Source organism: Saimiri boliviensis, chromosome 3 (assembly GCF_048565385.1).
Source record: "Saimiri boliviensis isolate mSaiBol1 chromosome 3, mSaiBol1.pri, whole genome shotgun sequence".
NCBI classification, from domain to species: domain Eukaryota; kingdom Metazoa; phylum Chordata; class Mammalia; order Primates; family Cebidae; genus Saimiri; species Saimiri boliviensis.
The window spans coordinates 79232438-79247494 of NC_133451.1; the positions used below are offsets into that span (position 1 = coordinate 79232438).

General features: G+C 35.2%; 1 protein-coding gene across 9 annotated transcripts in view; it reads right to left on the minus strand.

The window, feature by feature from the left end:
- Positions 1-15057, minus strand: part of MAPK10 (mitogen-activated protein kinase 10) — a 342297-nt gene that overhangs the window by 5222 nt on the left and 322018 nt on the right. For all 9 annotated transcript variants that reach the window (XM_074396395.1, XM_010334763.3, XM_010334764.3 and 6 more), the window contains 2 exons: positions 9742-9805; positions 7406-7483 (listed from right to left, as the gene is read on the minus strand). In XM_074396395.1, the coding sequence (XP_074252496.1) occupies positions 7406-7483; positions 9742-9805 (142 nt within the window). The remainder of the gene's footprint in view (positions 1-7405; positions 7484-9741; positions 9806-15057) is intronic.

Genomic DNA, 15057 nt, shown 5'->3' on the forward strand with positions numbered 1-15057 from the left:
CCACATAATATTCCACTGTATGGAAACATCACATTTTGTTTATTTATTAGTTGGTAGGCAATTGATGGATGTTTAGGTTGTCTCAAGTTTTTGGCTCTTATGAATAATGCTGTTATGAATATTCATGTACGAGTTTTGTATGAACATGTGTTAATTTCTCTTGGATATATACCTGGAAATGAAATTGCAAGAGCCTGGAGTAATTCTAAGTTTAAAAACATCTGAAAAACTGATAAACTGTTTTCTAAAGTGGGTGCACCAGTTTACATTACTACCAGCAATGTATGAGGATTCCAATTTCTCTACATCTTACCAATACTTATTATCTTTTTATCTAGCTAGCCAACCTAGAGTGCATGAAATGGTATCTCGTTGTGGTTTGACTTGCATTGCCTGATGGCTAATGATGTTGAGTATATTTCCACGTGCTTGTCAGCCATTAGTATATCTTCTTTGGAGAAAGTTTACTTGGCTCCTTTGGCCATTTTTTAATTGCCTTATTTTCGTTTTATTATTGAGTTGTAAGCTGCTTCTTCTTTTTTTTTTTTTTTAAAGACAAGGTTTCACTCAGTCACCCAGCCTGGAGCACAGTGGCATGGTTATGGTTCACTGTACCTTCTAGCCTCTAACTCCAGGGCTCAAGCAATTCTCCTGCCTCAGCCTCCCAAGTACCTGTAGTACTACCTGTAGAATGAGGACTACAGGCACACACAACCACCACACCTGGCTAATTTAAAAAAATTTTTTTTGAAGAGACAGGAGCTTGCCATGTTGCCCAGGCTGATCTCAAACTCCTGACCTCAAATGATCTCCCAACTTCTGCCTTCCACCATGGCGAGTTTATAGGCATAAGCCACCGTGACAGTCCTGTAAGAGCTCTTCATATATAATCTGGGTACAAGTTACTTAACAGATATATATTTTCAAATATTTTTCCTCTATGCTATGGTTTGTCTTTTCGTTTTCTTGAATGTGTCTTTTAAAGCACAAGTGTTTTAAAATTTTATGAAATTGAATTTATCTATCTTTTCTTTTATCATTTGTGTTATGGTTTCATATTTAATAAACCATTTTCTAACCCAAGATTATAAAAATTTACCCTATGTTTTTTCCTAAGAGCTTTATCATTTAAGACCTTATACTTAAGTAGAGGATTCATTTTGAGTTCATTTTTGTATATGATATGAGGTAGGGGCCCACCTTCATTGTTTTGCATATATATGTCCAGTCATCCCAGCACCATTTATTGAAAAGGCTATTCTTTATCCATGGAATGTGTTGACACCCTTAGCAAACATCAATTGGTCATAAATGTAGGTATTTATTTGTGGGCTCTCAATTTGATTCTCTTGATCTATTTGTGTATTTTCATGCAAGGAGCACACTGTCGCAAATATTGTAGCTTTGTAATAACTTTTGAAATCAGAACAGGTAAATTTCCCAGCTGTGTTGTTTTGCAAGTCTATTTTGGATATTCTGCATGCTTTGCGTTGTCACACAAATTTTAAGATGGGTTTCTCAATTTTTGCAAAAAAAGACAGCTATGATTTTGATAGGTATTTGCTTAATCGGTACATCAATTTGGGGAATATCTGTCATCACTTTGACAATATTAAATTTTCTAATCCATGAACAATGAAATGTTTTTCCAGTTATTTAGGTCCTCTTTAATTTCTTTTAACAATGTTTTGTAGTTTTCAGAGTCCAAAGCTTGAGCTTCTTTTGCTAAATTTATTCTTATATATTTTTGATGCTATTCTAAATGGAATTCTTTTATGTTCATTGCTAATGTATAGAAATACAATTATACTGAGGATTTATTTCAGTATTAGTGGATTGATATTAAAAATACATCAAATAATTTATATATGTATATTTAGCAACTATATTTTAAAAAAAGAATCGATGAGTAGCACTTAACACTTTCTGTGGTATAAATATTCTCACTGTGACCAATTTTAAGTAATAATGTAACATCAACGGATGCAGAATTGGAAAGAGATGCTAAAAAACAGAAGCCGCTAAAAGTCAGCTCGAGCATGTGTGTGTGTGTGTGTGTCTGTGTGTGTGTCTGTGTCTGTGTCGTGTGTGTGTGTGTATACATGCATATATATACATATATATAAAATGTTATAATGAACCAGAATGCCAGTGGAACTGGAAGATTTTTTATAACATGCTTTATTTATGAGAAAATAGCCAGCTTGAAAGTTTCCAAATAAAATTGTGGCATAATACAAACCAAAAAGTATTTTTAATAATAGTCTTGATCTTCCCTTTAGATAGGACTTTTCCCCTATCCTGGCTGGTCCCTATGTAGACATGTTCTTATTGCCACAGTGAAAGTTGGATAATGATTCAAATAAGAGTGAGATAAGGCTTAGCTGAAATAAAGCTCCCTTGTAAGAACATAATTTGATGTTTACAAATAAACACACATCTACAACAATGGCAGCTAGAGAAATTACACAAAGAGTCTGAAGAAATTTCCCCAGCAGCAAAACAACAAATTTATTTCTATGCATCATATTGAATAAATGTAGCAAAAGCCAGAGTAACTTTTAATAAGCTCTTCATAAACAGGGGATCATGATGCAGGCTATGCTTATAAAACACACAACACTCCTACTGCACTTGTTTTCAAAATCAGCATATTTATTTTCAGCACACTTCTGGAATATTCTGAGTGTTACGCCATACTAGTCAGCCCCTCATTATATGTAGTTTTGTTACAGATTACCTCAATTATATATTCCCCTGCTTCTTTTTACTTCATTAATTATACTTATTTCTCTTGTTTTTCACAATGTCTGCTGCTGAGTAGTAACATAGAATAAGTACTCGAGTTAACAAAACAGCATTGAGTATCTTTTATGTGTACCCTTCTACATAGGTTCTGTGAGGAAGAGCAAGTTCCTTCCTGCTTTTGAACTAGTGAAACTGTTAAGCTATTTTTGGCCAAATCATGTTGTTGTAGTTGTTTTTCTTCTCCTTTTGTTCATCCTTGGGTTCTCTCTAATTTCCATCTCTTGTGTTAGAATGGTCTTGCTCTCTATCTGATCAATGTTGAATCCACATTATAATTAGTGTTCAACTATTCAAAGCTCAGAATCTAGCAAAGTGCTAATCAGCCGTATTTCTAGGGTTCCACAGACTACTGCTTCTGATTTTATACAGCACTAATTCATTAAGAGGTCTTCTCTTCCAGTGCTTTCTTTGTAAAAATACCCATGACATCTGCTTGTTTGATGGGAATGTTTCCTGGTTAACGGTGTGATAGTGGGAGAAAAACGTGCACTGTCTATGGTGTGTTGGAGCTGGCTTTTAGTGGCTTCTTAGAACCAATTATTAGCATCTCTTTTCAAATCTGCATCTGTTGAGGTTCCATTGTTGCTTAAAATTGGTCACAGTGAGAATATTTATACCACAGAAAACGTTAAGTGCTACTCATCAATTCCTTTATTAAAATATAGTTGTTAAATATTACAGCCCACCACTGTTAGATTAAAACTATTTGCTTCTGTATGACTCCCTCTATTGTGCTATAATAAATGCCTCCTTGCCTACAGCCACTGCTGGCTTTACTGGATGATCCATTCAAATCTATTTTCATGTATGCAATAAGCAGGCTTTATAAACCATAAACTCAAACAAAATTTAAGGGACAAGACATGGGCCTTGGCTTTAAGTTGTTAAATTACTGCCAAGCAGTTTGTGAACATCTCATAACAGAACTGCACTGAATTGAATCTGATCATAGTGTTCACTTGTCCTGGCAATGTGATAAATATCCCTTCCTTCTATATTGCTTAAGAGAAAACAGTAGAGATATAGATTTTCAGAAATGTTTTGCCATCAATAAAGCATTACAAATTTCTGTCAATAAAAATGGCATTAAAAGGAACTGAAATGCAAATAGGGTTGCAAATGAGGAATATTAACTACCTTCAACTTTACCTAAAAAATTAGATTTCATAGAAATAAGTAACTTTATGCTAATGAAAAATTCTCAGCTAGAAGTTATTTAACCAAAAGACGTTGTGGGGGAAAATGTTGTTCTGCTTTTTTTGTTGTTGCTAAATGAAATGATTTTCCTGGTACACCCCACCCCAAACAACAAAATACTAAGATAGATATAGAATTAGAAAAAGCGCAACACTGAAAAAAATAGTCCCTTTTTATCTAGATGATATTGAACCACAGTATGTCTGGGCCTGAGATTTTTTAATATAACATAAATAAAATTAATGGACTAGATTAGTGACCCTAGGACATATTCCCATGGTGGGGAATGTGGTCCATATTGGGGAGGGAACAGTTGCATGTTAAAATCACCCAGAAGCTTTATCTTTGACTTAGAGATTTTGAAAAATCTCTGCCCATTCTGATGTTCAGCATTTTTATCTTAGTGAGTCACTGTTAGTTTTGGGAGCTTTACTTCTCAGGTGGAAGAGGGCTGGTGAAGAATCTGAGAATTGGTGAATCAGATGCTCTCCTATATTTGTTCTAGCTCTAATGCCCTATAACAAATGCTTTTAGAAGAAAATTAATTTCTTTTCATGGGCTGCTAGTCCCTCAGCAATTGTTACAAATCAATTCAGGAAGCAAGCAGCTATGCCATCTTTGAAAATAAATTACTGTGCAAGTAAAATCAGATAGCAGAAGTGAGTACAATTATTTGTTTAGAAATGCGTCTGAAGTTTAGATTTATCTCTTATTGGCATACAATTCCATCAATAAATTTCAAACCTATAAATTTTTTTTAAATACACATTTAACTTCCTATTTACATTTAAAAAGCATCATAAAACATAGGTTTCAGTATTAGAAGCATTTTGCCCCTGAGATACTGCACTAACTTATTTCCTGCTGCAGAATTCCCAGTGTTGCTATAACTGAATACTAAGAGAGTCTCTATTATAAAAACACTTTACCCTAGCTATTTTTAAAATAAAATGTGCTACATGAACATTAATGAAAAAAGGTGAATACAATGAACAACACAAAAAAGCTGACTTTTCAAACTTTTCTTTAGTAATTGCTTTTTCTTTCCAGCATAGTTTACTACACACACACAAATGCACACACACTGTGGTGCGCCAATAAAAATTTAACAATTGGCTCTGGGGGTGGGGAACAAAAATGCCCTGATTTGTAGGGTCTGCCGATTTTCATGTTGTAAATCCTCTGTGGCTGATTTCAAGCTGCCAACACACCAACAGTAAATGCATAGTTGGGAAGAGAAGTACGCAATTGGTTGTCATGAGCTGGTAGAGTCAGCACCAGCACATGACTGCCCTATAGCCTCTCCATCATGCATACAAATATATCATACAGAAATGTGTCCTGTAATGTGTAGTATACATATGATTTCTCACAAAAGAGAAAGTCATACTACATGACTCATAATTAAGTCATGAATATTTTTTCTAGATTTAATCCACAATCATTTTAAATATAAATGGGTTAAGCCAGTCAACTATAGTTTAGGGCATATGTATTACATAGACCATTTTTAATTGTTAAGGTAGTGGGAATGATTAAAAAGTGGCAGAGCCTTCTTACTTAGGTAGAGCCTAAGTTGCATATTTTAGAATTAATCATTAACAATCAGGACTGCAAAAAAATAATGAATATGTATTTCCCAAAATGAATGAATCGAACACCTGAAAGTTGCAAACCTTTATGTGAAGCATGAAAGAAAGCCAATAGCAAGAATTTATATACTTCATGCTTGGCCTGTTTATCCTCATGGAGATTAATAGAGTGAATAAATATGTATAATAATGGTGTAAGAACTGCTGAATAGTATACTGTATTACAGTTACATGATCTTATCTCGAATTCTGTATTTGGAATAGTATCAAGAAATATGGTGAGGGAGAAACTGAGTGGCAATTTTCAAATTAATAAATATTTATTGAGCTACTACTGTGCAAGCCTCAGTACCCAGGCACTACATGGGACACAGAGATAAATGCATACACTCTTCTCAATGAAATTACAATCAATAAGAGATTATACGGCAAGAAGTCAACTGTTCAACATACAGGGACTAGTAGGACCTATAAAAAGGAAAGATTCTAATCTTTGGGAAGATGTAAAAAGTCTTTTGGGATAAGGTGATATGAAAAGGAAACTTGAACTGAAGATGGATCGAATAGGTTCTACTAAAATTTGTCCAGGCTCAGCCTAACATGCTAGGTCACCCATGGCTAAATTCTGGTATTTCTGCTGCTTAATGAGTATAAAACAATATGTTCTGGTCATTACAGGGATTCTTAAAACAAAGCACTGTCCTGCCTTAACAGCTGTCATCTTGAGGCTTTTGGATTCTGTCTTTGAGTTTTTTAATGAGCAACAGCCCAAACATGCAGATTAGTCAGAAGCAGCTTTCATGGACTGTGTCAATCTGTATTCTAGGGTGAATGAGTAAGGAGGGCAGCATGGAAAACAACTCCAATGATTCCCTTAACCCTCTTTGAGGAAAGGAAAGACTTGGGATAAAACTGAGTATATTTTCAAGTCTACTGGTGAGAAAAACATGTCATAACTGAATTGCATCTGTTTGGGTATCATAGTGGTTTGGGGTATAAATTAGTTATTCAAAGAGTAGTATCAATATGAATAATTGATTAATTATTTCATCCTACAACTTTTTTTCCTAAAATAATTTAGGAAAACAACACCCTAATCAGTCTTTCTCAAAACTAGGCCTTTGTAGCCCACATTTTAGGTAGCGTGAACTGAACGTAGTTTTTTCTTAAAGCAGGAAATAAACCATAACATTTGCTAAATTATAGTGAGAGCATTGGCCTTAGGAAAAAATATATTAGCATTAATAAGTAAATCATCTCAAGTGATATTAAAGCACATTACTAGGATCGGTAAAAAATACATATGCACAATTTTACGTTAGATTCTGTAGCTAGCAAACGACAGATTTTCCAAGCTGACTTTAACTGGAGCCCATCTTGGTAGATGTTTCATTGTCGCACTGACCTTGAGAAGAGTTCAAACACTAAGAATGAATGAGGGAAGAGGTTGGGGCTGAAAGGATTCCTGACCTCTACATTGACTTGATGGTCAAAAGGGCATTATGGCTCTGAATTTTGATGAGGAGCATTTACCCTTTAACTAGCCCATGTTAACGTTTTCTTCACGATTCATTACTGTCTTAAAATAATTTATGAAAAAGTTTTCATGTTGGATCATTACAATCAGAATAATCAGAATGAATGCCACACTTAATATCAAAAGAAATAAACCTAAAATCATTATAAGGAAACAGCTGTGTGATATTTGTCTATCTGCTCTTTAAGCAATGCTATTTGTTGCTACCCTACACAAAGGCCAAGAAATTATACAAGTACTAGTTTATTGGTTATTCACAGAGACTGAGTACCTGAAGGAGAAGGCTGTCCTTTTACTACACCATTTTTAGTCTTTTCTTCCGAGTTCATTACTTCCTTGTAGATAAGTTCTGTAAGAAATAGTTATCTGTGTTATTATAGAAAACAAATTTCTCCTTAATCCACAGGGAAATTCATTAGTAAATGGGAAATAGTAACATTTTGATGGGGTTGAGTAAATTAAAAATCAATTGAGATTTTAATTTCCATATTCCCTTATAATTCAGAGAGCCTGGAACAAATAGGTATCTAAATACAGCAGCTGAATAAATAAATGTAAAAATTTTATTTCTACATACATGAAACATACTATTTATTTCTACATACATATTTATTCATACATACATTTCTACATAAATAACATTTATTTCTACATATATGAAACATTTCTACATACATGAAAAATTAATACATGTTTTACTTGTTTTATGAATTATTTGGGGGTACTACTAGTATATTCTAGCTTCATCTAGTAACAATTTTTATGGTGTTAGTTTCGAATATCGATTTTTCTTTTATACTCACTGCCTGTGAGACTGTCATGACTTTAAATTATTACCAGTCCTTACAACTTCCATCTCTTACTGCATCTTTTTTTCCACACTCATATCTTGAATTTGTAAATCTAAACTTGCCAAAAACCAAACGCATTAAAAAATTTAGTTCATTTACTCTCAGACTTGCATCCATATTTGGCTTTCTGAATGCTAAAGTTAAATTGGGTAGCTTCAGTTCTTTTTACTTTGTCCCCTTTAGCTAAAGATCACTCAGCCTTACTAGTTCTTGCTTTGCAGTGGCTTATAATCTGTATAATTATCATTCTTTACAGGTACTTCTTTCTCCGATTTCTCACAATTTAGTCCATGTACTCCCCAAATGGTGGTAATATCCTACCACCTACCTATTCATGAGCCCCTAAGGAGTGCCTTCCTGTCCCTTCTTAGATCAAAGCAAGCTTTCTTCATCTATATCCAGCATCTTTTTTCACATGATCCACTTTTTATATATGTTCATTTTTCCATATTAACCAACATGATCCTGGACCAGTAGAATCTCTTTGGCATCTTTAAAAATTTTATTTATTTTTTATTTTACTTTATTTTATATATATATATATATATATATATATATATATAATATACATTATATATATGTATATATATAGAGAGAGAGAGAGAGAGAGAAAGAGAGAGAGAAAGAGAAAGAGAGAGAGAGAAGGAAAGAGAGAGAGAGAGAGAGACTTTCTCTGTCACCTAGGCTGGAGTTCAATGGTACAATCATGGCTCACTGCAGCCTCCACTTCCTGGACTCAAGTTATCCCCCCACCTCAGCCTCCTGAGTAGCTGGGACCACAGTTGCGTACCACTACGTCCAGCTAATTTTTGTATGTTTTTGATGGAGACAGGGTCTCACTATGTTTCCCAGGTTGATCCTGAACTCCTGGGCTCAAGCGATCCTCCTGTCTCAGCCTCCCAGACTGCTGGGAGTATAGGCATGAGCCATCACACGTCTTCCTCTTTAATATCTTTACAACATTTTCTGCTTATTCCTATCCTTTGTTTTACTCTTAGTCCTTTATCTGGTATTTTCTTAATTTTTTTTCTATTCCGAATTACACTTACTAATTCCTTCAAGGTAGCTCAAAAGTTCCTTTCCTTCAGCTCGTCCCATTTTGATCTGATCATTTGTTACAATTTGCATTTGACTTTCTCATCTTTATTCTATTCTGTAGTGATTTAGATTAGTTTAACAATTCTTTTTAGGTCGATTGTTTTCCTGCTTTGTTTTATTCTGAGTATAATCTTAAAGATGCAGTATGTGTTTGGAAAAGTTTTGTTGCAAAATCAATTAATGCATTTGTTCATTCTAATTTTTATGTTAAAGAAAAAATAAGCTACTCAGATATGTATATTTTCTATTTAAATTCTCAAGTCCTATCAATTCAATGAGTAAATTCATATATTAACTATCTTTTATTTTCTAAACTCTAAGCCAATCTCAGAATTAATTTTAGTTTCATGTGTCAAATGATGATTTTATATACAAACATAGAAAACTTTTTCTGGAATTCTGAACTAAAGCTTGCCCCCACCATGACAAAACTGACAATCAGTACCATTTTAAAAGGTACCAATGGTAAATTCCTTTCATTCTTGAGCAAATACAACATTGCTTTTAGCATAAAAAGACAGATGAAGTTTTAGGAATTTAAAAATGGCCTAAGAGAATAGCAGTCAGCAAATCATCTTTTAGTACATTGTTTTACAAGGAGAAGCCTTGACGATACTTTCTGAGTCCAATAAAGCAAAAAGTATGCTTTTTGAGTTACCTTTCCATTCTTCAATTGTATGTTCTCTTTCATCCAACTGCTTGTCATATATCTGAGGTGGAGGCTGCCAAATAAAAACAAACAATAATCTTTGTGTAATAACCTAAACATAAAGTCTTAGAATACATGAGAACAACTTGCAACTCATTTATTTTATTAGAATCGTATATAAATTATGAGGTAATTACAGTAGTTCAGAAGTTAAACTTTTCCCATAAACTTATGGAGGACTTATTCCTATGGCAATATTTGCCGCTGACCCAATATTGCTGCAATATTTGCAGCAGAACCTAAATGCTGATAGCTCACTTTTTGACATCTTCTGATTTAGAACCCATGCCTAGGCAACTAATGGCTGGTCTTTTAAGAAGCAGACAGAACACTTGATTTCAATGGCCCAGAAGCTACTTTTCCTTTATTCACTTGCCCTATCATAGAGCCATGCTAAAATTCTTCTAGACTAATATGATTTTGTTCTATTTTTAGACCTTTTCTGAAGAAAAGTTTATATTTCTCAACAGACCATAGCATTAGTCTTCAATATAAAGAAATATTGAGACCAGATCAACCTTTTTATTTTCATGAAAAATCATAGAATATCTTTGTATATTGCTATGTGTCCCATACCTAAACAATTTAAAGCTTTTTTCCCCTTTTTCCTGAAGAAGCTGCCAAAGGTGGGTCACCTTGAACCCCTGAGTGGCCCTTGGTTAAGTCCTCTCTAGTATAAATGATGCGATAGGGCCTTCAGTCTGACTTATAGAGCCAGGATTTCTCTTCCCATGTGGAGTTCAAACATGGAAAAGGAGGGATTTTTCACAAACCTACATGCCTACCGGGAAGTAGAATCTCAGATAAACTCTCTGACCTCTTCTTCCTGATATTTAGACTTTGGGAGATCTATCATCATGACTAGAGTAGCTCCAGTTCAGGCCAAGTGACATGGAAAGGGAAAAAAAAAAAAAAAGCTCTTGGAAAAATAAATCACCACGAGGTAGAGAAACAAGGCTGAGGAACTACATTGGCTGGCACATTGAGTGCAGAAAAGAGCTATCAAATTTCTGGTATCATGACACTAAAATCTGTTCCTGTCCAATACTCCGAAAGCAATTGTTTTTGTGAAAAACTAAGAGTCACTTGAATAAGAGTGATGCAAGTCCATTAGGATGCAGACCTTTCGAAAATGGCTATTGTGACAGCTCTAGACAAGATTTTCAGAGACAGCTTCCAGCTTCTGTGAGAACTTTTTGGCTCATGAACAGCACCCTCAGGCTAAAGTGACCCTTCTCTAATTCATGCAGAATCTGTGGTAGCTTGAAGAGTGGCAGACACAAATATTCATCTTAGCTCTGGCATGCTAGGGCAGCCTCACATCCTGCAGAAGTATATTCCCATGAAAATAGAAGACTTTGCCCAGCTATGGTGAAGTAACTTAGCATAATACTGAAGTACTGAGAAATAACTACTCATGGAGCCAGATATTCTTTTAGCACCTTTGACTGATACTGGGGCAGAAGGCTGTAAAACCACCTACTGCAATTCACATGTGGCTGGCTGAGCAGCTCTCAGCAGCCCTCAGCACTGACAACTAAGCAAAGTGAGACTCTCACAGCACCCCAGACAGTAGTGAAAACACAATAAATACATTGACCCTATAAAGGTGACAGGAATGGGATGGTTAAGCACTGCTCTCAGGACCTGACTGGTAGAACCAGGTAGAACTTTCCACCTCTGTAAAGGACTCTCAAATTATAGAAACATTCTAACTTGGTGAGTGAATGAGTAAAATGAAGTTATTTTTGAAAAACTGTGAAACTGTTACCTAAAGAAACTACCACAAAGCCAAACTCTGGTTTTGTAAAGATGCTTTGCCAAGTGGTAAATTTCCAGCATTACCTCTTCCTGAGCATGTGTAATGCTGTGGTTAGGCCCCCATCCAAGTGCCCTTGTCCAGGACCCCCACAGGATACAGTGTACATAAGCCCTGAGAGCCTCCAGAGCTCTGTGAGCTGCTGGCACCTCATTCTTCTTCTAACAACAGATCCGGCTCATGATCCTGTGTGGCTGGCTTCTCCATGCAGTGGATTTTTCCATCCAAGTTTTAAAATTTAACATAGCTCAAGAATACAGTTCCTGCCAAAGTTCATAAAGGCCATTTTCTTTTGGAAACAAAGCTATTTTGAGGAGGTTTCCCTTGGACCATCAGTGTACAGCTGTTGCTGATATATAAAGTACAAAGTATATAGACTCTAATCACAAACAAACTACAAGAGAAAAAGTAAAGTGCTGAGTCCAAGATTTTTCCTTTCAACAAACCAAGAGGGCTGCTTTAAACACACTGGAATTTACAGTATTTGTTCGAGGGCCTCTGCAAATCTACTACATATTCAGATTTTTGTTTGTTTGTTTTTGAAGAAGAAATGCAAATGTCACCTCCAATAAAAGGGCACATTCACATACAGATGTCTTCTATGTGATAATATAAAAGAATAATTGACCAATAATCCAAAGAGAGCAGATGCAACACGTATAAGTGCTTGGCAGCCATCATCAGGACGAGATAGTCAGCAACATTCCCTGCCTCCTGCTAAAGAGAAGTTGGTGTTTGAGCACTTACTTGTTCTATTTCCCTTCCTTATTTAATTGGAATTATTCTATTTTGCTAAGTGACAATCTAATTAAAAATAAATGAGGAGTGGGGATAAAGAGAAACGCCCCAGAGATGTCTGTTGAGAGTGTTTTAGGGGAATTTCGCAGATAAGACTAATTTGAGATGTGTGAAATTAAAGATAGGAGGAAATTAAGGATAGTATATGGAGAGTTATCAAGGCTTGTGACTTTCACCCTTTGAATATTTTTCTTTCTTTTTTTAGACAGAGTTTCGTTCTTGTTACCCAGGCTGGAGTGCAGTGACGCGATCTTGGCTCACCGCAACCTCTGCCTCCTGGGTTCAGGCAATTCTCCTGCCTCAGCCTCCTCAGTAGCTGGGATTACAGGCACGCGACACCATGCCCAGCTAATTTTTTGTATTTTTAGTAGAGATGGAGTTTCACCATGTTGACCAGGATGGTCTTGATCCCTTGACCTCGTGATCCACCCGCCTCAGCCTCCCAAAGTGCACCCGGCTTGAATATTTTTCAAAAGACTGTAAACGTTTTTTATATTATTTTGGAAGATTTGAACTTTACTTCCTTAATTGAAATTACTGTAGAAACTGAAACACAAATTCATATAGATTACATAAACAGTAACTTAAAATGGATTAGACATATTTTTTAATGATGGTTAATTTTATATGAATTTATATTGATGGTCAATTATATAAATTTTATACTGATAAGACATGTCTGAATTATTTCAATTAAATGAGAAAAAACACAAACAAGTACATGGTCACTGTGAATTAGTAAATACTAAAATTTATTTATTTAATTTATTCATTCAATAAAGGTTTTGGGCACCTATCATGTGGCAGACTTATTAAAAAACTGAGATTTTAACACTGAATAATGTGACTACTGACCTCAAGGAGTTCACAATTTACTTGAGTAAGGCTGATTCAAAACATATCATTAGTATACGGTAAATGATAGAAACATGTATATGATATAAGGGAGCAGAATGGATAAGTCCTAACAAAGCCTGGCTTTGATTTCCTGGGCTAAGTGATGCTTATTCAGTGAGCAAAAGATGTGTGGGAGGTTTTCAAGATCAACGAAGGAGGAAAAAATGTGACTCCATGCCAAGAGCAAATTATAAGCCAAGTCACAATATGTAGAAAACAGAACGGGGTGGTGGTGGTGGTGGTGGTAGTGGTGGTGATGCATGTGTTTCTCTGTGTGTACACGCACACAGAGAGTAAAAGAAGGATTTTTTTTCACAGTAAAATAAAACATGTGGTCAGAAGTGACAAGATAGAAAAGCTGTTCCTAGAGAAACAAATGGACCAGGAAAGGATGGACCAAGGATCATCCATGGTATCATGATATGGAAGAAATACTTTTTCCTAAAGAATAGGAGAAGCCACTGAAGAATGTAAGAGAATGGCATTGCCAAATTTACAGCTGGATTGAAGAACGATGCAACTGTAAGCAGAGAGAAGAGGTAGGGAGCCATTGCATGACCTAAAAAAAAACACTAAAAGTTCTGACTGGGGTTTAAAAAAAGGTGAGGGTGAATGAAAGATACAGATTCAGGAATAATTAATAAATATTAATAAATAAGCTTGCTAGAATTTGGTTTTTGATTGAACATATGTGGTGAGAGAGAAAAATATGAGTTCCTAATCTCTCAGTTGAGTTGCTGGAAAGATGATCATGTGGTGAAGCCATCTAAAGAAATAGAGAATAGAAAAGGGGAAATGAGGTTGGAAGAGAGGTGAGCCTAAGTGTTGTATCAGTAGAGATGTTGATTTGAAAGTTAAGTATATAATCTGAAGTTCAGAGCAATGCTGTTGTCTAGGAATACATAGATTTGAGACTACCAGCCAGAGATGTTTGTTGAAACTATGAGAGTGGATGAGGTAACCCAGGGAAGATATGTGGGTATAGAGAGTAAATGGCCAAAGCGGACCCCTGTCTGACATCAAGGTTTAAAGATTGGACAGAGAAATATAAGTTTACTAAGGGAAAAAGAGACAGTTAGACAAATACATGAAAAATGAGATTGCTATGTTATAGAAGTCAAGCAGGTAGAATTTCACAAAAAGGAGGTAATTGGTTGTTTCTTGTAAATGAAGCACATGAAGATTTTGGCTCTCAGAGCACCAGAAAGGCATGATAGAAAGCATGCTGCTGAACCCTTTGAAAACTTTCTAAACCTTAAATTGCTATTACCCCCAGAAAGACCCAGATCGATCTTCGGTGGAGGACATTAATATGAGACATACCTAAGCAATTGTAAAAATGTAGAAAAAGATCCTCAACACCAAATAACTAAAAGAAAGAAACTATAGAATAATTGTGACACTAGAAAAAGTATAATGATCTCAGATCTACTCTCCCAAGTCTCTTTGAGAACTATACATATATGCCCTAATAATCCTCAAAGTCAGGAAACTAAGATTCAAAGAACTTTTTAAAACTATATCTTGAAGTCATATGGCTAATTAATGATGAAAATTTTATTAAAATCAAATTTAAAGAGTAATCCAGAGCAGTGTCAATACTGTTGAATCAAAAATAAAGGCTAATAGAACAATATTTAGGGTGAACATCTTGTAAACAAGAAATAGAAACATAAGCCAATAGAGTGGCCATATTTCCTAGTTTGTACAAAATAGTTCCACTTTATGCGTATTGTCCTTATAATTATTAG